Source organism: Arvicanthis niloticus, chromosome 17 (genome assembly GCF_011762505.2).
Source record: "Arvicanthis niloticus isolate mArvNil1 chromosome 17, mArvNil1.pat.X, whole genome shotgun sequence".
In the NCBI taxonomy this organism is placed as follows: Eukaryota; Metazoa; Chordata; class Mammalia; order Rodentia; family Muridae; genus Arvicanthis; species Arvicanthis niloticus.
In genome coordinates, this window is record NC_047674.1 from 51,986,979 (window position 1) to 52,012,127 (window position 25,149).

General features: G+C 41.4%; 1 protein-coding gene across 2 annotated transcripts in view; it reads left to right on the forward strand.

Moving 5' to 3' along the window:
• Rcan2 (regulator of calcineurin 2) overlaps nt 1-25,149 on the forward strand; it is a 219,971-nt gene that overhangs the window by 23,252 nt on the left and 171,570 nt on the right. For both annotated transcript variants that reach the window (XM_034521636.2, XM_076915246.1), the window contains exon 2: nt 7,452-7,678. In XM_034521636.2, the coding sequence (XP_034377527.1) occupies nt 7,454-7,678 (225 nt within the window). In that variant the 5' untranslated portion in view covers nt 7,452-7,453. The remainder of the gene's footprint in view (nt 1-7,451; nt 7,679-25,149) is intronic.

A 25,149-nucleotide genomic window follows, 5' to 3' on the forward strand; every position in this document is an offset into this window, starting at 1 on the left:
AATCTCCTGCAAAGGAGTAACTTCATGAGGATAACAACATCCAACAGAACCAGATGTTCTTAATTTCTTCCTGGATTTCATTGTGCTGTCAAAATATCTGTTAGGAATTAATTCAGAGGGGTTTGAGTGATGGTTCTGCCTGCAGGTTGTAAAGGGAGAAAGGATTTATTCTCATGCACACAGCCAGCATGTATTCTGTGGCTACTGCCTTCAACTTTCCTGTTAAGCAGGGAAGGTTGGTGGCTAATATTTAGAACAAGAAAGCATACTGTTGTCATCTTGAGTCTTTTCACATTTAATTACTGAATGCAATTAGGCTTTTTTTAAAAAATAAATCCTGTATGATTATTACTTCTACATGTGAGCAAAGAAATTAAATGGAGATGGGATCTTTTATCTTCCAGCTTTTTCTCCCCTGCATGAGGGCGAGTCCAGTTCAACCATGATAAACTCATGGCCCCTCACTTTGTAATATTCAAATAAACTTCATTTCGCTGTTATTGCTGCCATGAGACTGGTTTGTTTTTTTTTATTTCATTTTTTTTCCCTTTTCAATGTCTTTCCTTGCCAAGAGGATCTAACAGGACTCACACCAAATATTCAGAGTGTGGTTCTTATTTCTTGTTAGGATGACTGATATAGGCTTCACCTTCAGGGGCAGTTGCTGGGCTGTGGAACATGTTCATACATTTAAGAGTTGCATGTGGAAAACTGCCTTTTCCCTGCCACTGCCTTGACGATGATGGGCCTCAAAATAATAATAAATATGTATCATTTGCATATTATTTGTGGAGCTTCAGGCCACTGTCATCTAGATGCCTTGTAAGATGCCCAAAGTGTCATGTTTCTGTATTTTCTCTGACAGGGAAACCTCAGCTCCTGCTTGTAGTAAAAAAATTGTCCCTTGGGGATTTCTTGTGTTTTTTGTTTTATTTTTTTTTTTAATTTTAATTGATTCTTGTGTTTTTTTGCTTCTAAGGAAGTTTTGAGCTTCTCCACTTTCCCATGGAAGCTTTAAGTTTTAGTCGTGGTGTCTCTCTTCCAGATCCACTGGTGGAAGTGTATGCCTCCCAAATGTCAAACAACAGAAGAACAGCTAAATAAATTATGGCAGACCTAAACACTGAGGCTATGTGGCTATTAAAATTAATGTTCTTTTCCTAGTATGATGGTACACACCTATAATTCTAGCACTTTGGAGATGAGGCAGGAGGATCAACAGCTCAAGGATATCCAAGGCTATACAGTGAATTTGGGGTTGATCTAAGCTACGACACAAAAGTGTCTCAGAGAAAAAAATTGAAAACTTAAGAAAAACAAAACCAGAGAAGTTATTTGGCTGGCTTTGTTAGTATAATCCTGTAGTCCAAGAATATGATCTTAAGTTTTAGAAAGAATTTTTACACGTACAAAAAGAACCCCACTAGAGTGGATTGCAAGATAGCTCAATGCATAAAGTGCTTGCAATGTGTGTGAGATGCTCTCAGCTGCATCCTCAGCGTGTGTATCAAAAGCCTCTTTTTCTCTTTCTCTCACACATACACATACATACAGAGAGAGAGACATAAACACACACACAGAGGGAGAGAGAGGGAGGGAGGGGAGAGAGAGGAAGAGAGAGAGAGAGAGAGAGGGAGAGAGAGAGAGAGAGGGAGAGAGAGAGAGAATATAGCACACAAAACTGTTAGCCAAAATTTTCTTGGACAAGATTATGAACTACATTTATTCCCTTCTTAGTATAATTCTGATATCTTTATTTTTCACTACATGAATTCTTTGAGTAGTTTATGTCATTTTATTTTTATAAAATAGGATCTTGCAAATCAAACAATAAAGAAAAGAATTACTTTTGTTCTTAATGTAAATACATGAATGTGTGTATTATTAGTGACTTTTAAGTTGATTACTGTATTCTTTGCTCTTTTCCTTCTCGAAAGGGACTCATGGTTATATAACACAGGCAAGCACCACATTGAGGCCTTGGATAGGCATCAGCACTGTCTTCATCTTTGTGTCTTTAAGCTCCACTCTCAGGAAATACTAGGCTGGGCTGAGACACTGAATAAGGAGGTTGTAGTCTCAGCAAAGGGTGGACTGTGGGAGAGGGCTGGGTAGGATGCCTGGAGAAGTTCCAAGATGCAATACCAATGTCATAGGCAGTGGGCAGCCGAGTCTCTGAACAAAAGGCCCCATTGGATGGCCAACCTCACACTTCAAAATCAGAACAACACACTTCTACACCTTGTTAGGTGATGTTGTCTAGACAATGGTTGCCTGATAGGTTTTAATTTCAATTTAAAAAATGGAAATAATAATAAACAGAGCAGTTCAGTTGCATTATGGGGCTTAATATTTCATTACTAGAATGTTCTTTGAGTTGTCACAATTTTCTGTTCTCATGTTCAGTTATGCTCACCAAAGGTTGGTGATCATCTTAAAAGTACATTTTCCTTGTTCTAAGGTTAGCATAATGGGCCATTTTAAAAATTACCCTATTACATAGCAAATGCACTGATTTCAACGACTCCTTTCATTTCTATTTGAGTTCCTGGCCTCTGCTAATTTTCTTTTCTCTTTTTTCCATGAAATATCCAACCTTTTCAGAGCATCAGGCAATTTATAATCCGAGGGTTAAGAAATATCACACAAGTAAAGCTCTCATGAGTTCAAGCTGCACCCAACCACAAAGACAAGCCACTTGTGGCAAAAACATATCTTTCTGGAGAGGCATATTAACATGGGATTGAATACCAGCAGCAAGTAATCATGAGTAATCTGGAGTGGATTTATTTTTATCTGCTACACATGGGAGGAAGACAAAGCACATTTCAAAAACAGCTCCGTGTTTTGGAGAAACTGAGGTCCCAAGACCCTTGTCTTGTTTTCTTGGAGTTCTCTCACAGGCATCCCGAATCCTCCTCTCAAGACTCCATTCCTGGACCATGTTCTGACATCACTGCCCTCATCCCAAGAGCATGCTCATTCAGGCAGCTTCCTGCTGATGCTGATAGAGTGGTAGGGAGGAAATCCAGGGTGCTTCTGCCCAGGGAAGGCTCTGCAGCAGCCATCTTCTCTAGGGAGACAGACTTCTCTAAGTTACCCTGCACTCTGGGGTTCTTGCCACATGTCTTCCCAGACCCTGTGCTGACTGACTGTCTTCAATATGATTTTATATTTTTTGCTTTACTTTACTATATTTTATTTTGTAATGCTAGGTTATTTTTCAAAAAAAAAAAAGCAATGTTTCTATTTAAATTTCAAAAGAATTGGTATTCATTAATATTTACAAAAGTATAATGAAGAATGAGGAATGATGAAATTAAAAGATAGGGTAATTAACTTTAGAAAATGCTTTTATGTTAAATTTAGGAAATGCAAAACAAAAATACTGTTTATAAACTTCTGCGTATTTAGAAATAAAGAATTTCTGCTAAAAGAAATAATTACAGCTAATCAAGGCAAAATGCTGACATCCATAGAAACTTCATTTCCTTTCTATGAATTTAACCAAATTTTTACACAGCAGGGTTATCAGGCCCAATGTAAGAGAGTGTTGCTACTTCAGTAAATGTTTTCAGCTTTTAGGCGCCTCTCTCTCTCTCTCTCTCTCTCTCTCTCTCTCTCTCTCTCTCTCTCTCTCTCTCTCTCTGTGCATGAATGTATACACTCGTGTTCAGCCATGCCTCAGTGTTCCTGTGCATGTCAGAGATCAACTTTGTGGAGTCCTCGGTTCTCTCTGTCCATGTTTACTTGAGTTTTGGAGACTGAACTCACACCCTCAGGTCTGCACGACAAGAACCCCCACCTACCAAGTGATCTTGCTAACCTAGTACAGATTTTACGTAAGGAATAAGGACAAGTTTGTATGCAGAGAACAGCTATTTCTATATGATTTGGTCAACTTGAAGCCAACAAGACACTAGCAGATTCCAGGAGGAATATACAGAGGGGGATGGCACATGCGCAGTGAAGAGACGGTTATGGAGTGCTTATTCCCTAGGAAGATAGCATAGGAGTTCTGTGAAGCAATATGGAAATGAGATAGTCAGGTAATAGTCAAAGAAAGGTTTAGTCAAAGGAAATCATGCTTTTTCTCAAACTCCATGTTAGCTTTTGTTGTTTCCTTGGACGGATTCACCTGTTGGGCGTGGTGGATGACTTGGTCTTCCCGCCATCTTCCGGATGAAGTACCAGGGTCCATTCTGCAGAGTGGAACTAGGGCACGGAGCCTGCTGTAAGCTGGTGATTTTTAGGCTCACACTGAATGGGACTTGTAGCTCTTTCCTTTCTGATCAGCCACTCAAAAGGAAACAGAGAAAACAGTGCGGCTGGGCAGGGGGGTGGACCTAGGGTATGTGGGCGGGACCTAGAGAAAAATTGAGAAGAACAGGATCAAAACTAAAAGTACAGCCTGGCTTCTCCAGCAAGAGAGCATTGGGTGGGAAGTGGGAGAGGTTAGCTGAGGGATGTACATGGCTGTTTATCTTTTAGTAAAGGACAGAGGGAACAGGAGGCGAGACTTTCCTAATTATCTGGAAGAAGGCAGGGGGAGGTTTTTTGCTCTCGCCTTACATGAATAAATGGAGTCACTGAGCCACCCTTTGCCTTTCCCGGCATATGAAGTGAGTCACTTAATGGAATGGAAGGAGAAATCAATCGGTGTGATTAGGGTTCCTTTGTTCAAAGCTCTAACTTCGGAAGTCTTTCTCCATTCAAGTAGTGGAGGTTGTTCACCAAAAGGGCCTTGACTCTTGAAGTCTTTGTTCAAACTAAGGCGCTTAAAAGAAAGTCTCATGGAGAGGATCGCATTGCACAGCTTAGACGGAAGTGTAAACTATTCCCAAGGAGTTGTGAGTGAGGCTTACTGTTGGCTTTATTGAAGTTAATTTGTTCAGCTATGAATCTTACTTTTCCTTGGCAGAAGAATAATTGAATGAGTCTCAGAACTCATCTGACAAAATTTGGGGACCAGGTGTGATTCAGTTGAAATTTTTTGATTAAGATGGACTGACAGTGATCTGTGTGGCAGGCTCCTGGATTCCAATGACATTTTAGACTTCTTATATACCTTTAATAAAAGTAGTACTATTTTGATATTCTTAACAAATATTTTTGCTATGAAAATAGCACTCTAGTGGGATTAAATAGTAACTATTGCGCATATTATGTATAAAACATCTGGAATAACAATATAACAAATGTGAGTTGTCAAGCTGGGAGATTTTCTTCATATTGATGTTTAAGTATTTTTCCTTAATTAAAAATATTCATTTTTACATTTAGAACTATAGAACCAGATTATAGACTACTTTAAGCCCAAAAGTACTTTTTATTTCTATTTAAAATAAACATTGGGGCCCTCATTGTATTATCTGAAAACTTTAAAATACAAAATTAATAGTATTGTATTTTTGTTTGTCATAGATACAGTGATTTATCATGAGACTCATTACCAAGTTACTTAATTTTTAAAAATGTATTACATTTTATTCCATCATTTAAAGTGTGTATATATGGGAAGGAGTTAGCCTGCCTGCGTGCCACAGCCCACAACTGAAGGTTAGAGGACGACTTGGGGTTGCCCCCTCCCCCCCAGCAATTTGACCCTCAGGGATCAAACTCATGTCATCTGGCTCAGCAGGAAATGTCTTTGCTCACTGAGCCATCTTGCCCACCCAAGTTACTGATTTATTTTTTACTTCTGGCTCAGATTTCATATATAATGTAGTTGCCATCAAATGTTGCTTACTGTCTTAGTTAGGGTTTTACTGCTGTGAACAGACACCATGACCAAGGCAACTCTTATAAGGACAACATTTAATTTGGGCTGGCTTACAGGTTCAGAGGTTCAGTCCATTATCATCAAGGTGGGAATATGGCAGCATCCAGGCAAGTATGGTGTAGGAGGAGCTAAGAGTTTTACATCTTCATCTGAAGGCTGCTAACAGAATACTGACTTCCAGGCAGCTAGGATGAGGGTCTTAAAGCCCACACCCACAGTACACACCTACTCCAACAAGGCCACACCTACTCCAACAGAGCCACACCTTCTAATAGTGCCACTCCTTGGGTTGAACATATACAAACCATCACACTTAACAAATTCCCACCAGAGTTTCTGTGATAAAAATGGACATTACAAACAACCTCATTCCATAGGGTGTTTCAGGCTCAAAAGAGAAAAAGCACACAAATCATATCTCACCAATATCTCATGAGGGCAGATTGATGCCATGGTGGCTACTTTCTCTTCTTTACTCTGAAAGGATACACTGCTGGTTTGAAAGACAAGGGGGCTTACTATAGAAATTCACCAGCCCTGTTAGAACTGCCCAGAGACTTACTGTGAGTCCTGCTTCCACCTTCTGGGCCGCTATCTACTGGGATTTGAGTGGAAGCAGTTTATAGACATAAAAATAGATACAAAAGGAAAAAAAAAAACCAAGTGCCATACCCGACATGTAGGCATGCTGACCAAGATCATGGAACCATATGCCAGTGTTAACACAGGAAGCACTTTCAGATATGTAAAAGATGATTCTAAGAGGTCAGGAAGCAGTATTGAGAGGAACTTTCTGGAAGGTCTCATTGGGGTTACTGGGGGTGGGAGAGAGACATTTCCATTTTATAGAATGGTTCAGATTATACAGATTTTCAAAATCTGGGCCTGGTTTACAGTTCTTTACAGACATAATCCCAAGGCACAGAAGGAATGTGAGCGGCACATGTGTTTCTCTGTGTATGCTCACACATGTGTGCATGTTGCCATTGTGCATAAGCTGCTCTATGTCAGAGCTAACAAAACAAAGATTCAAGGAATAATGAAAACTACCAACTTTGATCTGTTTCATCCTCCTGGCATAGGAAAGTGAATTCTGGTCTTACACTTTACCATTTTTCAATCTTAGTCTTCCAATTTGTCATTAGCCTTATAGAAGTCACTTAACTGATAGAATGGGGACAATATTGATACCGATCTCATGGACCACTGTGAAAAGTTTAAAAATGAGTTAAAGTGTGGGCAAGGGAGATGGCTCAATCAGTAAAGAGTTTGGTTTGCAGGCACAACCACCTGAGTTTGGGGTCCCAGCACTCACAGGAAAGGCAAGATTGGAGTGACATATCTGTAGCCATACTTGGGGGCATGTGGAGCCTTAATGCTCACTGGTCAGCCAGTCTTCCCAAATCAACAGCCTTCAGGGTCAGTACAAGGTCCTGTCTCAAAAAAAAAAATGTGGAGGGCAACTAAAGGAGACATTCAATATGACCTCTGACTTGTCGTGAACGGGCATGCACAGACTACCTATAGATCATTTAAAACAACACCTGGAATCCAGGAGGTACTTATGGTCTTAGTGAGTGTTCTTTTGGGCCCCCAGAACTGGGGTCCACAAACAAGAGTTTTAAAAATTTTGTTTGACTCCAACACACATCTGTCTTTGCCTCTTCAGGGATGAGGGGAGACGCCTACTTCATTGGAATGAGGAGCCTGGGGCAGCAGACATCCATCCCTGAAGACGGGGGACTTTTCTTCCTCTGTTGCATAGACAGAGACTGGGCTGTCACTCAGTGTTTTGCTGAAGAGGCCTTCCAAGCACTCACTGACTTCAATGATCTCCCCAACTCATTGTTTGCCTGCAATGTTCACCAGTCTGTGTTTGAAGAAGAAGAGAGCAAGGTAAGACACACATCCTGAAGCGTGGGGAAATTTGACTAGTGTCTCCTTTCTCATCTGATGTGGATCTTTTGGAAGTTTTTAGATGTGTTTACTTCGCTTTGCTTTGGGCATTGGTTATCAGGATCAGGAAAAGCCTGGCCAGTATAAAGTAGCCACTGAGGTGGAGGTGTGCCTGACTATTTATGGATGAGGTTGTATGGAATAGAACCCAGTCATCACTGGCTTGTAGGTCCAGCTAACAGACAAAGTGGTATTCAGATCTGGACTATAAAAGGCACTCCTTGAGCTCAGAAGCAGATGTTTAAAACTCCTAAAAGTTTTCTGTCTTCTCATTCTACCAAAATGTTACCCCCTCCCTGTCCCTTCTTCAATGTGATGACTATTCTGGGATGGTTGGAGGAGAACTAGCTGGCCATCTGAGGTTTTCTCTGCTCATGTGTACCTTGGTAGTGGTTGTTACCAGTTGTGTTAGACTGCTCATTTTAAGAAGCCAACCTGTGATAGTCAAAATGTTCCTGAAAAATCACAGTAAATATTCCATCTGGGAGTTGTCCTGAAGTTTATTTCAGATTGCAGATCTTTTAAATGGAAGAGCTGGATGGGTCCAACTTTCCTGCATAGATGTGGAAGCTGACTTATAAATATTTACCACTATACCATGCTGTAATTATTGCTGTTTTCTAAGAAAAAATGCCATTTCACCCCCAAAAACTAAAGCATGTGGCTCTGTATGAGATGTGAACACTTTCCAGTTCACCATTTTGTAAATGCTGGCTCTTTCAATCTCTAGAGTCCAGACATTGTTGACTGAGCACAACTAATTAGAAATTCAGTTTCTATGTTTTATTGATTTTTTTGTGATTGTTCTTAATGAGCCATGGAGAAATGAGCATTGGGCATGTGTGTGTGTGGGTGTTATTTCAACCCATTTAAAGACACTGTATAGCAATATTGCTTTGGCCTTGAACAATTGAAATTGTGGGCTGAAAATAGCTTGAAGTGCAATGAATTATCTGTGATTAGAAGCTTCAGGCCCATGATTAACAGGCTATTTAAAGCAAGAAAGTAGTACATGCCGTGAAGAAATAGGGATTTTGTTCTTGGATTAGAAAGCAGATTATAAAACAGATTATCATTTATTCAGGATGCATTATTTGCTCTGAAATTTGCTTGCCATGAACTACAAAACAAGGCTCTCCCGTTTCTCCTTCTGCATTCCATTTATCCAAGTGTCACAGTAAAGAAGATTCTCCTTGGAGGCTTAGTGGAGCCTTCTATTCTTTCATGATTAAATACTAGCAGTCAGTTGAAACAATAGGTACCTAGGAAGGTACCGATATTTTTAGAAGTGCAATTGTGTCCTGGAGAGATGTGAACAAATTCACCCCGGGACAGGGAACTGATGACATATCAAAGTAACAGTTCCATCTTGGTGAACTAAATGGGTTTATGAGACCTACTTAAAGGAGTGTGGGTAAGGGGTAAATTATAGGGGCTAAAATGACCCAAAGGCAGCTGCAATAAAAGTTATTTCAGCATGGGTGCAGCTCAAGAAAGCTAGAACCCTGGAACACACTGCATGACTGTAGGCAGCTTGATAAGTAGGAGAGTGTCTCAGCTCCTCAGTAGTCTTCCATACTCACATACCCTTGGGAAGGGAGGGGCTTTCTGCAAACAATGAGTTTTAGGGATTTCCTGGGAAGTCTGAGGTGTTTATTTCCTGAGTCTTGATTGCTTCCTCTTAGAAGTCTCTGAGTCTTAATGAGCCTCTTTTTAGAATTTTCTGAGTCTTAATGGTCTTCCTTCCAGGATGAGATGTTTTAAGCTAGAGAAAATAGATGTACATGTGCAGTTCAAGACGAGCTGATCAGCTGAGCTTAAATTTTGAACCCTGAAGAATAAAGGCCCAGGGGCAGGCATTTATGGGAAGACTGGCCCACGTCTGTGTGGAACTTTGAGTTGTTATTGAAAAATGGGTTGCAAAATATTTTCAATTAGTTTATCTCAAACTTTTTGTATAACAGTATGAGATAGAATTTTTGTTTTGAAATAATTTGATAATACAATTGATAAATATGATATAATAAGATGAAACCAATATCACATGATTGAGATACTGATTTATAGTCAAGGAGATGAATTTTTAAAAATTAATATATTATTTATTTAGTGTAGTGTGTGTGTGTGTGTGTGTAAGTCAGAGGACAATTTATAGGAATTTATTTATAATTCTCTTCTTCAGTCATGTGGTCCTCAGTTATTGAACTCACGATGTCATGCTTAGGGGTAAGTACCTTTCTCTGCTGAGCCATCTCTCTGGCTCATTTTACAATTGGCCAGTAACTACATCATCATATTTGGTAAACCAGACAGGAAGTCTTCTACCTTGGTTCCATCTGACAGCCATTAGTTGTGGAAAGTTTCTAGAATATTAAATAATCTGATGTAGATTAGATTATTTTACTTAGTCAAATATTCATGTATGCACACATATTACACACAATGTACATCTCTCTATATAATACATGCTATAGATGTCTGTAATATAATATATGCAGTCTTACATTATGCATAAACAGTGTCCCCTGTGACTTGGTTAGTATTTGCAAATGTCCCTAGGAAGTACATGTATTAAAGGCTTACTCCCTAGAGTGGTGATATAGAGGGTGTGGAACCTTTAAGAGGCAGAGCATAACAACAACTCTTTAGGTAATTAGGAGATTTCCTTTCAAGTACATAGTGGTCCCCAGGTCTGTTGTAGACCAACCATGAGGTTAATGACTCTGCTCTGCCATGATGTGTTACCCCATCACAGGCTCAAAGCATCATGAGTAGTGAGCCTGAATCCTCCCAACTTGTAAACCCAAATCACCCTTTTGTCTCCTTGCAATTTTCTTGCAGATATTTGTTGTGCAGTAACAGGAAACTAACATGGTCATCTGGTATTTCAATTATCTTTTTTTAATTAAAATAATAATTTTTATGTATGTGTATGTGCCGGATTAATCTACACATATGCCACATGCACGTAGGGTCCAGAGGAGGCCAAGAGAAAGTATTAAAGTCATTGGAGCTGGAGTTACAGGCATTCAGGAGCCACTGAGACACCCAACACAGGTGCTGGAAACTGAACTCAAATCTTTGGTAGAACAGTACATGTTCTTCATCATTGTGAGTCATCTCTCCAGACCCCCTGCCCAGGTTTTCCATGATCCTACTCAAGATATTTACATCTTATTTTACAAGGATATTATTTTCACAGGGTCCAAATTTCATAGATCTGAGCCACACAGTCTGAGACGGACACCTTTTCCAAAGGATGGAACATTTGGGTATTCTGGTAGAGTGCGTGGGGGGCGGTAATTTTTGACTGAGAGAAAAGAAACAGAAAGCATCATTGGTCCTCTGTGTTTACCTGTGAGTAAGGCTGCTGGAGGTGATTGTTTTTGAATTGTGTTAGGGAAGACATGTTTTGTAACCTGGAATTTTAGCAAAGAGATGGTCCTCATTTTTTCGGTCCATGTGTGTAGGGGGTAATACATGTGACTAGTCATGACCTCATGGCCAGGTATTTTCCTTTGGTCATAGTTTGCTTTTGAATCATGGTATTTGGATACTGGTATCTTTGATTTTAGCCTGTTGTTACAATTATTGTATTCATTTTAAGATTTTTAGCTGGATAGAAAAAAAATCAAGACTTCTGCTTCCTCTCACGAGTAGTGTTTCAACAGTCTCTTCTTGTTGTTCCCACGTGTCTGAGATGCTTTTCTCAGGGCTTTGTCTTTTTCAAGGTAAGCCAAAAATACTGAATTGGCTTGCTCATATTATAGACAATGGCATCAGGCATGATGCAGTCATGTTTGTTTCTGCTGACATATTCTCCTATTCTTTTAACATTCTCTGCTTTATCACCTGATGCACATTTTTTGAACAGCATTGTGAGGGCTTTGGCATTCCCTCCCATTTTCAGTCTGGCAGAATTCATAAAGCTCTTGTTTTGATTTGATGCTTTGGCAATGAGTGAGCCCAGCCTTCAGTGTGGCTTGTTTGGGCCAGATGGTTGTGTTCTGTTTATATAACACAAAGGATAACCAGAGCTGGAGAAAACTGGCACCCAAAACCCACAAATGCAGATTGCTGTTTGAGTGATACAGCCTGAAGTATAAATATTTTTGTGTGAAGCCCATCGAGAACTGAAATCTTCAAAACATCCAATACCCAAAAGTTACTGGGGTTCACTCCCCTCTAGTGTGGCTTGCCCTCGTTGGCCTTTCTGAATCCCACTGGGCTGTGGAGTCTTACATGATAGGACCTTTAAAGGAAAAGAATTGCTATAAAATATTTATATAAAATCAATTGAGTAAGAAGAAGCCAGCAAGGTGACTTCATAATGGCCTTTAAAGCACATACATCTATTTCATTTAATAATGATAATGATAATAACAGCACTGTCCGTATCAGCCATGTTCTGAGATGCCAGGTGATTTTACAAAGTGTTTTATAAACATCAAACCTCCTAGGGTGGGCTCTATCTGCCTATCTCCCTCCTAAGAAAGTGGAAGGATTCCATAGCTTTGAACTTGCTGAGCTGTTCTAGTTGGTCTAATGTGTAAGCAGAATGGACTTGCGTCATCTCTAAATCAATCATTTAATTCTTGATGTTGGACTCTGATAAACATACTCTATACTCAGCTGGGGAACCTGGCATCGTGTTATCTAATGCCTGCTTAAGCCATTTGGGTGTTAGAGTGTGGACAATAACAGTAGAAAGAAGGACTCTTGACACCCTATAATGAACAGAAAAATACAGTAAGACCAAACAAACACAATAAGGTTGTTGAGAGGCTATGGGACTAGAGGGTTTGTTGTAGAATGAATGAGTCTATCCAGGTTGATAGTATCATTATCTTCGTTATCAGACAAAACCATTGAGATGCAGTTTGCCACGATTTCACAGCTACCAGTGACTGAGTCAGGATGCATGCTCCCACCTGCTAGAGTCCACACACTCTTGTTTACTAAGTAATATTGCCTCCCGGCACGGTATGGTAGTTAGCTCTGGATACAATATTGAATAAGATACACATAAGTTGCTTGAATTCACAGTCTAACCAGAGAGCTCAATTCAAGACAAGCCACCAAGCAGTAAGTAGCAGTGACTGTGATGGTTCCAGATCCAAAGAATATTCTACAGACTTCCTACCACGTTAATTGTCTCATGCAATTTTTTTTTTTAAATAAGAAGCATTTCTATTTCTACTAATTATTATTTCAAATGGATTCTAGCCACGTGGGCATGAAGGCATAACTCAACATGTTTTCATTTTAAAAACATGTTTTCATTTTTTAATGATGTACATGTATACATGTGTCAGGGAGGGTCAGAAGAAGGAGCTAGACTCCCCTGGAACTGGAGTTATAGGCCGTTGTGAGCCCCCTGTGCATATAGGGGCTGCTGGGAATTGAACTTGGGGTCATACATGAACAGTGTGGGCTCCTAACCACTGAACCATCTCTCCAGTCCCATGTCTCTTCATTTTTTGTGCTTCTTATAAATAGACCATCTCAATGCACTCTGGGCAGCCAGAGGGATAGTAATATTGCCAGTACTCATTCAGCTTGACTGCTATGATCCAGCTCCTTCTTTGTGAGTAAACCGTGGTCCAGACTGATACCACAGATATGATGAAGATGTACTGAATAACCTTCCAAGACTGTACCTGATTTGTTGCTATCTTCTGCTGTTCTTCTGCAAGTTAGATTGGTTTCCATTTTGGTCAGGAGGGCAGTATGGGAACGCAATACCTTGTGCTTTCTATTGCCCCATGTCTGCAGTTCTAGGCTATGGAAAATCTCTAAAAAACCCAAGGGTTTTTGCAACTCATTTTGAAACCCAGCTTCATCTGACCTAATTCCATTTAAATCTGAGCAGAGCAGAGGTGAATCTCTTTCCTTGTGAATATTCATGCTTTTCTCTGCAGCAGCCTTCTTGTTTTTAATTATGAGGAGGTCGCCATTACATAACAGGTATCTGTGTCCCAAAATTTGAATCCAAAACACATCAATGCCCACGGGTTTTAGACAGTAGATTATAGAGCTTTAAGATATAACAACAAACCAATCAGGCTGGAGAGTAGCTCAGTAGTTAAGATCAGTTGATGCTCTTGTAGGGGCCAGTGGCTCATTCATCAGCACCCACATGGGTGCCCCCTAACATGCCAAGAGAACAAAGGTCTTTACATTCACAGGTGGCACTAAAGAAATCAGAAATGTTAAACATGCAGGGTTGTCTTTTCAAGGAAAAAGATGTATTACTTGTTTTCTGCCCAGAAGACCGGGACTGGAGGTTGTACTAGCAGCTGGAGTCTGGAGAAGAAAACTCAACAATAGTGTCTGCTGTAGCAGGTCCAGGACCTCAATCTTTAGGTTTAGGCTGGGGTTTTGGGTCTTATGGACCTTGGAGCCATAGGAGCAAACCTAGAACCTGGAGCTATAAGGACTGATAGATGCTTGGTTAGAAGGTACTGGCCTGTGGGGGTTATGTTTATTGGACAAAAAGGGTATGTTGAAGACAACATGAGCCCCTGGAGATAGATACTATCTATGTGGGTGACCTCAAGCCAGATTCTAACCTGTAGTGAGTCTCCTCCTTAGAGTAAGTATAGTTTTCTCTGACTTTGGCTTTGACTTAAACTTCCTCAGGCAGTTGCCAGCCTTTCTTTGTAAAAAGCTCCTGACCAATGGTCCAGTATGGATCTATAGGAAAGTCTTTTGGTCCAAGAGTAAACAGTTATTACCCCATGCCATGTATATTATATTACAAGTTATTAATATACTATTATATATTATATTATATCAGAAAACACTTGGACGAGTCACCAATATATCATTCTCATTTTCATCTTCATATTGAAGTCTTCAGAAACAAATGAAATTTTAATTAATATTATTTTGGTTTTTGTATTTTCAGCCACTCCCCTTGTACTGATACACTCGGTTGTTTATCCAGTGTTAAACTGAACATGCAGTTAATGACCAAAGACACAGCTACATTCTCCAGCATTCACTGGCCATTTACAAATACGGGAAAGATTTGACAAAGTTCTCTTTCCCTTCAAGTCCAGTTTAGGGCTCCCCATGCCTTCCTGTCTCTAAACTCAACTCCTGAAAATGGGTTCTAGAAACAAACTTAGCTATTTCAGCATGGGATCTTCAAATGAATGACGTAGGACAGAACTCAGGCCATCCAACAGTAAGACTCAAGCCAAATGGAAGGGTGCAAATGTATTTATAAATTGTTTGAAATTTCTACATAAGACTGGCTCATTAAGGCCATCTGAGTAAAACCATGGAGGATTTTGAACATGTGGGCTTGCAAAAATCCCTTCAGGAGAGGACCAGTGTGTGCACAGGCTCAGTGGAAGGTTCTAGAAAATATGTAATGGAGAAGACTTAAGGCTGGTAGAAAAACTCAAACTAGGCATCCCTGGAAAATAGAAATAGTGCAAACTATAGAGGCTGGAGTTGAGATTAAAAGCCAAATGTCATCTTCAAAAAGTGAAGCAAATGAGGGACAAACTCCTCAGAGTATATCCAAGGCACTCCCAAGGACTTTCACTTGTTTGCCTTACATTTATTTTCTTAGTAGGCAAGAGTGACATTTATTTACAGTGGTTTGTTTATTTTCGAGGCCATTTAAACTGTGCCAGGACAGTGGGTGTCATTGTTCTCAGCATGGAGTTCTGTTTTCTTTCACCTCTGGATGGTGCTTGGGAATTTAATGAGTCACTACTAATCACTCAGGGGACACCTGCCAGATGAGAGGCCCAGTGTGGGGCAGATTTGAAAGCTACTGCAAGACCTTCCCTGCAACCTTAACCTTTATTGAATCCACTAGAGTATTCCTGAGTCCTATTTAGTATCTTGCTTCTCTGTGGTACTGAGCGACCCCACCCCCCAAGCCCAAGAGACTGGCAATCCACTTAAAATGTCCCACATATAATGGTGGCAGTGGAAAAAAAAACCTAAACCTTATGGCAACAGAGTTGAGGCCACTATGGTTTTGTGCCAAAAAGTAGGTAAGAGTAGGTAAGCATGTGTCCATGCTGGCACTTGGGGAAATAGTCGTCGTGTTCCATTTAGCTTGTGATGATGTTAAAGGACATAGAGCCCTTACCTCCATACTGCTGTAGTGTTTTGTTTATTTGTGTGTTTGTTAAAATGACAACCTTCTTCATGTTCTTTCTCTATCTTGAGGCTCACTCTGTCATAAAATGTGCCTGTATGGGTTGACATAGTTGACAGTACACTTCCTAGAGTGAGGAAGGGGACTTGGTAAAAGTGGACCCTGTCCTCTAGGCTATGCCCCTGCTACCCTGAGCCAAGGACAAGGACAAGGGCTCGTAGGTGGACAGCACACTCTATTTCATTTTCTACTTTCCCTGAGATCAAGATATTCTGAGAAGTACACAAGAGACAGAGTGGATGAATTATTCATCAGTCAGTTTTTGAGAGACCGAACAATTCGAAGATGAATTCTTGAGTTACATCATCTAAGAGAACTGGTTTTGTAAGAGGTGGTGTCAGAGATGGAGCCAGAGGGGTGAGCTTCTTCATTGTTCTTTTCTTTGCTCTCAGGAGCTGAAGATAGTTGGGCTTCCTCTTGCCTTTCTTGGGTTCCTTCTCTCTGGTCTCCATTTTATTGCTCCAGACCCCACCTAGAGATTACCAAAGTCAGAAACTTTGACTAAGAGGTGTAATACTCTGCTAAGGAGGCTGAAGCGGGATTGCCACGAGTTCCAGACCAGCCTAGGATATATAGTAAGACTCTGTCTCAACATAACTCAACCCAACAAATAAATACAACAAAACTCCACCAGGGTAGCCATCCTGCAGACCTGATATTCAGTTCAATAAATAGAATGATCATGATATAAATGGGCTGAGTGCCAAGCCTATTGCTATCATGTGATCTGTGAGCATGTGCATGCCATGTACATGAGGAAGTCAGAGGACAACTTGTGGGAGTTGATTCTCTCCTTTCCCCATGTGGATTCCCAGATATCAAACTCAAGTTTGGCATCACCAGATTTGGCAGTAGGTACTGTAAAGAGAATCTCTTGTAAACCTTACCTGTCAATAAAAAAGCCAATAGCCAATGAGCTGAGGCAGGAAATAGGAGGTGGGACGCTGGCAGGAAGAGAGAGGATTCTGGGAAATAGAGATAAAAGAGAGATTCGTGGGGAGAGATGAGATGGGGAAACAGACTGAGGAGATGAATTTGGAGAGACACTGAGGGGGATGCTGAGGAGATGATAAGGAAGAAACAAGTTGGGATGGAAGGAGAAGTCATTAAACAAATGTTAGACATAAATAGGTTAAATAAGTTACAAGCTAGTCAGAGATGAGTCAAAGTTTATGGCCTAGGCATTTATTAATAAATATTTAATCTGAGACATCATTCTGGAAGCAGGACTGGGAAAGGAAAAATGGTTTACTATATTATTTTAACAAAGTACCATTATGTGCTGAACCATCTCACAGGCCCCTGAAAGATGATTTATGTATAGAGTACCCTGCTTTATAGGATACCCTAGTTTTGTGGTCCAATGGGTAGCTCTGGTGTCAGAGAGCTGTAGGAAAATCAATCATGTTAATCAATCATGTTCTGTGTCATGGTTTTCTGGACAGGCTGTGGGCCTCATGAGAAGCAGAGGAACCAAGAATGACTTTAGATCCAAAAGCAGGTGGAGCATGGCAGCTTTGTCACCATGGTGAACTTATTATCTATGAATCCTTAGTTTCCTGTGTGTGTGTGTGTATGAATGATGGGGTTAGAATAGTTCTCTGCAGGGGGCTGGGCAGATGGCTCAGTGGGAAAAGTGCTTTCAGTGCAAATCTGAGAACCTGAGTTCAGAGCCCCAGCATCCACATAAAGCTGGTTGGGGCAGCTCACGCCTGTAACACCAGGCATATGGGACACAGGGTGAGAGGCATGAGATTTAGGGCTAGGGGATGGGGAAGCACAGAGGAAGGGAATCCAAGCCTCGATGGAACTGAGCTCCAAGTATAGTGAGCCATCCTGCCTTGAGTAAGAAAGGGGAGAGTGATTGAAGAAGGTGCCTGCTGTTGACCTTTGACCTCCAGCACAAGATCTGCCTCCTATTTATGGGCTTGCAGTGTGCCTAGGGGGGAGAGGGATGGAGCAGAGAGTATAACAGTAGACTTCTTAATCAAGGTTAGCATCCTTGCCCATTCTTCGTTTCCCCAACCACGAAAGTCTGTGGCCCTCAGTTTCCGGTTTAAACAGGGATGGAATTTTCTAAGTATTTAGCAGACAGTTCATGGCTGTGGAAGCTGGAAGGAAGACCAACGGGCCCTTTGCAGAACACTATAGAGTAGTGCATTTCTAAGAGAACCTTTAAGGACATTTACCCTGTCGTTGCATGTGGAAACTGTGTTCTGCATCTATGGTAGCGCATACATGTCCTCTGTTCCCCATAGAAGGATCAGTTCATGTTTTCTAGAGATCATTTATTTTATTTGGCATGTGTGAGTGTTTTGCCTGCCTACATGTAGGTATACCATGTGCATGCCTGTTGAGTCTGCTAGATTTGGGGGGTCACAGTTGGTTGAGAGCCACCATGTGGGTCCTAGAAACCCACACGGGCCCTCCACAAGAGCAACAAGTGCCCTTAGCTCAGAGCCATCTCTCCAGCCAAAAAGTGATGTTTTCTTACAGGAACTAGTGCCAGGAAATCGCTGTTCACTTCAAAGTACTGGTATTTTTCTCACTTGAAGGATTATGTAACTCACAATTTTTTTTTCTTCCCTGTACCGGCTTCCAGGAAGTTCAAATTAGGAATTAATAGTCACAGCAATGCTATTTATTATGACTGGTTCTGGGTATTTTACTTCTCTTTGTTTCTCTTGTTTAACCTAATCAAATGTACCTCTAACGTAAAATGTTTAAAAAGTAGATTCGTCACACTTCGATCAGATTTGTTCATATGAATATTTCCAAACCCATCTTGCAACAGGCCAAACAGCTGACTAATGTCATTAGGGATAGGTTTTTAAGGTGGTTTACATGTCACTGTGAACAGAGAAAAAAATGATCTGGATTATCAGGCAGCATTTTTTTTTTTTTTTTTTAAGAATAAAAGACAAATACACTTCCTTTTGCTATAACTCCTTTTGAGGAACAATTTAATTTACAGCATCTTTGTGGAAAAAATGTAACTTTTTTATTAGAATCAGAAGTGGCATCTTCTATGCCACTTATATGCATGCTTGCTAGGGTCATGATTTTAACACAGTGCCTTTCAGATTGTGTGACTTGTGCCCTAAGTGTGGCTCAAATCGAATGAGTGTTGTATTAGTACTTTGTGAGAAGCTTAACTTGGGCAAGCCACTGGGGGAGATGCAGTATTCAAGTTTGCCCTCTCAACAGCTCTGTTGACATTGAACCCTGAAAGTCTCAAGTCAAAAGATCCCATGGAAAGGGGATGCAGGTTCTGTGTAATGATTTGCCTCGATTCTTTTCTTCACTGGCTTTATATTTTGTCCTGTTAAAAATTAGTCTCCCCTAGGGGCTGAGGGAGATAGCTTAGTGGGTAAGAGTGCTTGTGATACAGGTGTGAGGAGTGAGTTTAACTCCCCAGCATCAGTGTCAAAATTGAGTGTGGCCAGGTACCTATAGCCCCAGAGCTATGGAGGAACCTAGCTAAGACGGGCATTCTTGAGATTTACTGGCTAGCTCTAGGTTCCCTGAGAGATTCTGTCTCACGGGAATAAGAGAGTAAGAATAGGATACCTTATATTGTCCTTTAGCCTGTATATCTATATACATGTGTTCCTGTAACACACACACACACACACACACACACACACACACACACTAACACCATGTGGCTAATTTCCAGGCTTCACAGGGGTTATATGATGAAAAGGAAGTATGGCTCCTCAACTAGCCATTTTAGATATTTAAAGGACAAGCATTTAACCAACTATCCATGTCAGATAGTCAGTAGCTAACTGGAGCCATTAAACCCACTACTCCCAGGGTCTGGTATGTGATTTCCAAAGTTTTTAACACTGTCTGTCCAGCCTCTTGTTGATAACTGGACTCTCAGTGTGGTGAAGGTTGACTTTCACTGCCACCATCTCTGCTGGTCCTAAGTGAATACTCACTATCCTCGCCTGCTTCTCTGTGGCTGTGATTAAACTGTGTGGTTGAGATGAAAATGGCCTCCACAGGTACGTAGGGAGTAGCACTATTTGGAGCTGTGGCCTTGTTAGAATAGGTGTGGTTTTATTGGAGGAAGGATGTCAATAGGGTTTTGATGTCTCAGAAGCTTAAACCAGGACTAGTGGTTCACAGTCTCTTTCTGCTGCCTGCCAAATCAGATGTAGAACTCTCAGCTCCTTCTCCAGCGCCATGCTTGCCTGCATGCTGCCATGCTTTCTGCCATGACAATAATGGACTAAGCCTCCGAACTATAAGCCAGCCCCAATTAAATGCTTCCCATATAAGAGTTGCCATAGTCACGATGTCTCTTCACAGTAATATAACTCTAACTAAGACACTGACCAAACCAACCTGGGGAGGAAAGGGTTTGTCAGATGTTATAGCTTACTGTGGGTCGTTGAAGGAAGCTAGGACAGGAGATTAAGGCAGGGCCTAGAGGAAGGGCTGATGGAGATGCCATGGAGAAACTGTTTACTGTCTCCCCCAGTGGCTTACTCAGTTTGCTTTCTTATACCACCAAGGGCCTCCTGCCACCATCCACAGTGGCCCATATAATGATTCCCATATCAATCATTAATCGAGAAAATGCCCCACAGACTTGCCCACAGGCCAGTCTGATGGGAGCATTTTATCAATGGAGGCCCCCTCATTTCAGATGACCCTAGCTGTGGCAGGTTGTCAAACTAACCACCACATTCACCCTGCTCTCCCACGCTCCTTTTCAAAAGGTGTATTTCCCTTGGCATCTCTAGAAACAAGAGCCCACTGTTTGTAGTATTTTGAGTGGCTGTTAAGCTCTTGGGTATAGGGTAGAGATTTGAATGTGCAGAAATAAGTAAATTATTTGGAGTTAAATCTGATGACTTGAGCAGGTGGGCCAGCCTAAGCAAAATAATTTTTCTTTAAAAAAAAAAGAAAGACACAAAATTTGTGCAAACATTATAATGAGTATCAGTTATGGAATACCAGACATTGTTTTCCTTTGAAGTCTGGGCACTGACTTTTGGGAATTCCAGATATGCACAAGTAAAGCATTGCTGAGACAAGGTCACCTTCCTGAAGAAGAAGAAACAGCTGTTCATGTAGAGCCTAGTGTGTTAAGTTAGATGTGGACGATTTGTTAAAATACTTGTTGTTTACCTTGCTGATAAGCCATACATCCAGCCTGGACTTTTGGGACCAATTTCTTTCTGGACAGAAAATGCCCAGAGAACAAATATGTGGCCTCTGTGGCCTCAGGATGTTCCTGAGACTGAGCACCTTCTACAATAGTCTAGCATCTTTTAATGATTCAAGGGTCTTTGCTGATCTAGGCCTTGCTTTTAACCAACTGACACTTCTTGGAGAGGTGAGAGCAAATATCTATTCATACCAGACAGGGTACTTGGCAACAGATCAAAGACATGATGCCAACCATGTCTGCCATAGTAAAATAAGATTTTATCAAAGTTACTTACAGGAACACGTCTGACTCAAAGGCAGCTGATTCACCAGAAGACCCACCCCAGCATGAATGACAGTTCATAAAACATTTTGCCCCTCAGCTCCTGCCTGACTTTCACGCGCATCTCACATGCTCAGCTCTACCAGAGTCTTTGTTTACCTGACGTTGTTTGTAGAACCTTGAAGAGGGGCCTTCTAAGAATCTTACAGCTTAGTGAGCTTCCTATGCCTTGTGGTTCCTGTGATGGATATTCCTGGCTGTCAACGTGACTACATATAAAATGAACTACAATTCAGAAATGGAGGGCACACCTTTGAGCCAGATCTTAAGGCTAGAAGACACGGGTTCATGACCAGGATCTTGAGGCAGAGTGGCCGTGAAAAGTTTAGGTCCAGGCAAGTTTGTATATGCCTTTAATCCTAGGAGACTAAAGCAAGCAGGTATCTGAGTTCAAGGCCAGTCTGAGGCAAAAACAAGTTTCAGATCCAAGTGTGGTGGTATAAACATTTAATCTAGGCTACACCTTCTCCTGAAGACCTACATAAGGACATTGGAAGGAAGACAAACTTTTCTTCACCTGCTCGCACTTACTTGCCAGCACGTCTGTTGGAACCTACTTCTTCAGGATTCCAGCTCATACAGAAAACCAGCTGGAACAACTCACCTCTTGGAATTGAGCAACCACTATATTCTTGGACTTCCCATTCACAGCTGTGCATTGTTAGGTTAGTTGGACTGTAGACTGTAAGTCATCCCAATAAATTCCCTTAATATATAGAGACACTCCATAACTTCTGTGACTCTAGAGAACTCTGACTAATATAGTTTCCTGGGGGAATCTAATGATTCTCCTTCCTCTTTGCAGGAGGAAATGTTTTAACTTCGAGAAAACGACCAACATCTATCCTTACACTATACTATTTCCTGAGTTGTACCTAGGAAGTATCCCAAGGCATCTTTAAGTATATAGGCTAAGTACTCATGGAAGGGCCAGTGACTGAAATATACTGCTGTGCTCGTTAGGTTTCTTTCTCCTCCTCTTCCTCCTCCTTCTCCTTCTCTTTTTCTTCCCCTCTCTCTCTTTCTCTCTCTCTCTTTCTTTCTTGCTCTCTCTCTGTCTCTCTCTGAGTCAGGGATTCTCTGTGTAACCCTGGTGGTCATGGGACTCAATATATTGATCAAGCTGGCCCCCATCTCAGAGATCCATTTGCCTCTGCCTCCTGAGTGCTAGGAGTAAGGGCATGTGCTACCACTACCTGGTCGTACTGGTTAGTTTTAATATCAACATAATATAACCTAGAGATATCTTGGGAAAGCATATTAATAAAATGAATTATCTAGATCAGATTGACTTGTGGGTCTGTCTGTGGGGGATTATTTTCATTGTTAGTTAAGGTAGGAGGACCCAGTCCACTGCGGGTGGCACCATTCCCTGGCTTGAGGCCCTCTACTGTGTAAGTGGAGAAAGCTAGCTGAGCATGCCCTACAGAGCAAGCAAAGATGCTCACATTCTATCCTTGCTCTTGACTGTGGATGTGATGTAAGCAGATGCTTGAGTTCCTAGAAACGTTGAGTGCTAGAAACACTGCATATGTGGGTTTGTCCCCCTGCTGCCTTGTTGTTTGTTGCTATCCTCAGAGCACAACAACCATTATCTTCCTAAAGCCCAACTATCCGCTTGCAAAAAGATCACCACAGGTCATATAGCTGGGCTTGCTGATTGCTAACATAACCTGTTAGAGGGAGCAGATCATTAGACCCTCACCAAATATTCCAGCCACTTCTCTCAGGCATTTCTATGCAGTTTCTCCCCCTAATTGCATGTGGCCTTGATTGCTAAGGAGAGTGCTACAGTATTTAAGTTGGGAAGATGAGGGTAGAGGACTCTATCTGTGTGGCTCTGGGGACACCATAGTCCGTGCCTACTGAAGACTTCCTACTATGGCTGCTTTAGGGTCATCTATGTGCTTGTGAGAAATCTCTGACTCATGCTTCATAAGGAAGCCCAATAAACTCACTGATCCTCAAGGTAAACCTTCATGGGATCATGCTTTGCTTTATCACTGGGATACTGGGAAGTGGAGGGTAGGTATTGTATAGCCTCCACCAGGGAGTAGATCCAGGCAACACTGTCTTAAGCAGTACCATGCATGTAGATCATAGTCTGTAAATGGACCCATCTGGTGTGAGGTATGATGGCTATGGTGAGCTTGGATGAGCCATCCAAGACCCTCATCTGTAATCAACACTGTTGCTCTTTCTCCCAGACTCTTTTCTAAGGAGAATGAGACTGTAAGTAAGGTTGTTAGAGGGATGTAACTACCTTTAACTTTGGTTGTCTCTAAGTCCCCAACAACTGGACCAAAAGGCACAGTGATAGGCACCGTATGGGTGGCAGGCTGACTAAGTGACCCACACTTCTGTTTGCTTCTTCAACTGTGATGTTTTGCTCTCCTCAGAAGGTGAGCTGTGAGCTCGCTAATTTTAAACCTGCAACCTGTGAGGAGAAAAGGGTGTTCTTTGACAACATGACGTCACTGGAGCCTCTAGGTGTTGACTCATCAGTATTTTTAGGCGGCACCATGCTTTTTTTGGTTGTTCTAAGAATAGCCTCTGTGTCTGGACTCTACCAAAAGTCACCTCAGCAAGGATCCTGTCCTCACACTGCAGTTGGAACAGAATGAATTCTACACTCTCAAAGCCAGTTCTCTATAGAATGTCACCTTTTTTGGTTTTCTGTGGACAAGAGAATGAATACACCAGGGGCTGCCTTTTAATGTTGATCAGTCCTTTGCCACCAGTCCTAAGTGCTGTAAGCAGCATGAACAGTGACTATCCCACAAGGACAGACGACCTGAGTTTGGTCCCCAGCACCCACATCAGGTGGCCCAAAACTACCTTTGACTTATGCTCCAGAGGGATCCAATGCCTCTGGCTTCCACAGGCACCTGCACACATGTGCACAAACTCATACATGTACACATAATTGAAAGTAAAATCAACCTTAAACAAACAAAAAAGAACAAGGTAAAGACCCCTCGGTCCCAAGGGCTCTTTACTGTCTGCAGTCAAAGCCCACTTGGTGGTACAAACTTTAATTAGTGACTTTACTCGGTTTGCAGGTTTGCAACCTTGTCAAGGTATGGCTCCATGCTGTGTGTCTTATGGTTTAAATGACTCTACATCCCTCAAGTTAGGAGCATGAGGTAGAGGGTGATGCTATTGGATTTTATGCCAGCTAACTAATAAACAGCCGTAATAAATGGCATTATAGGCCGTCAAACTAAATAAGCATATAAACTGCACATTAAAGCATGCTGGAACTTGAAGATAGGGCAATAAAACTGGACGGCCCAGCTAGCCTAGAAATGGAACTCTATGGCTCAGGGTAAGACTGCCTTTCCTGTTGCCTATTCAGTGAACGCCCTAAATGTGATCGATATATTTTATGTGACACTTGAGAACTCTGAGAAGTCCTAATGATTTGTGAGGACAGCCAAGTGTTTTTCCAGCCGTGGCAGGTGCTTGGAACAAAATGAGGCAGTTGTTTGAAATTACATTAGAGTGTCCCTTTTATGTCTCTAGAGCTGACAGAAGAGCCATAATATGACCTACTCAGAGTGGCTGGAAGGGAGGGAACATTCTGGCATTCTGAGCCACCTATGCCATGGATTAGTTGATTCTATTTTATTTCTTCTTTCTCTAATTGAATGTGTGTGTGTGTGTGTGTGTGTGTGTGTGTGTGTGTGCGTGTGCGCGCGCGCGCACGCGCGCACA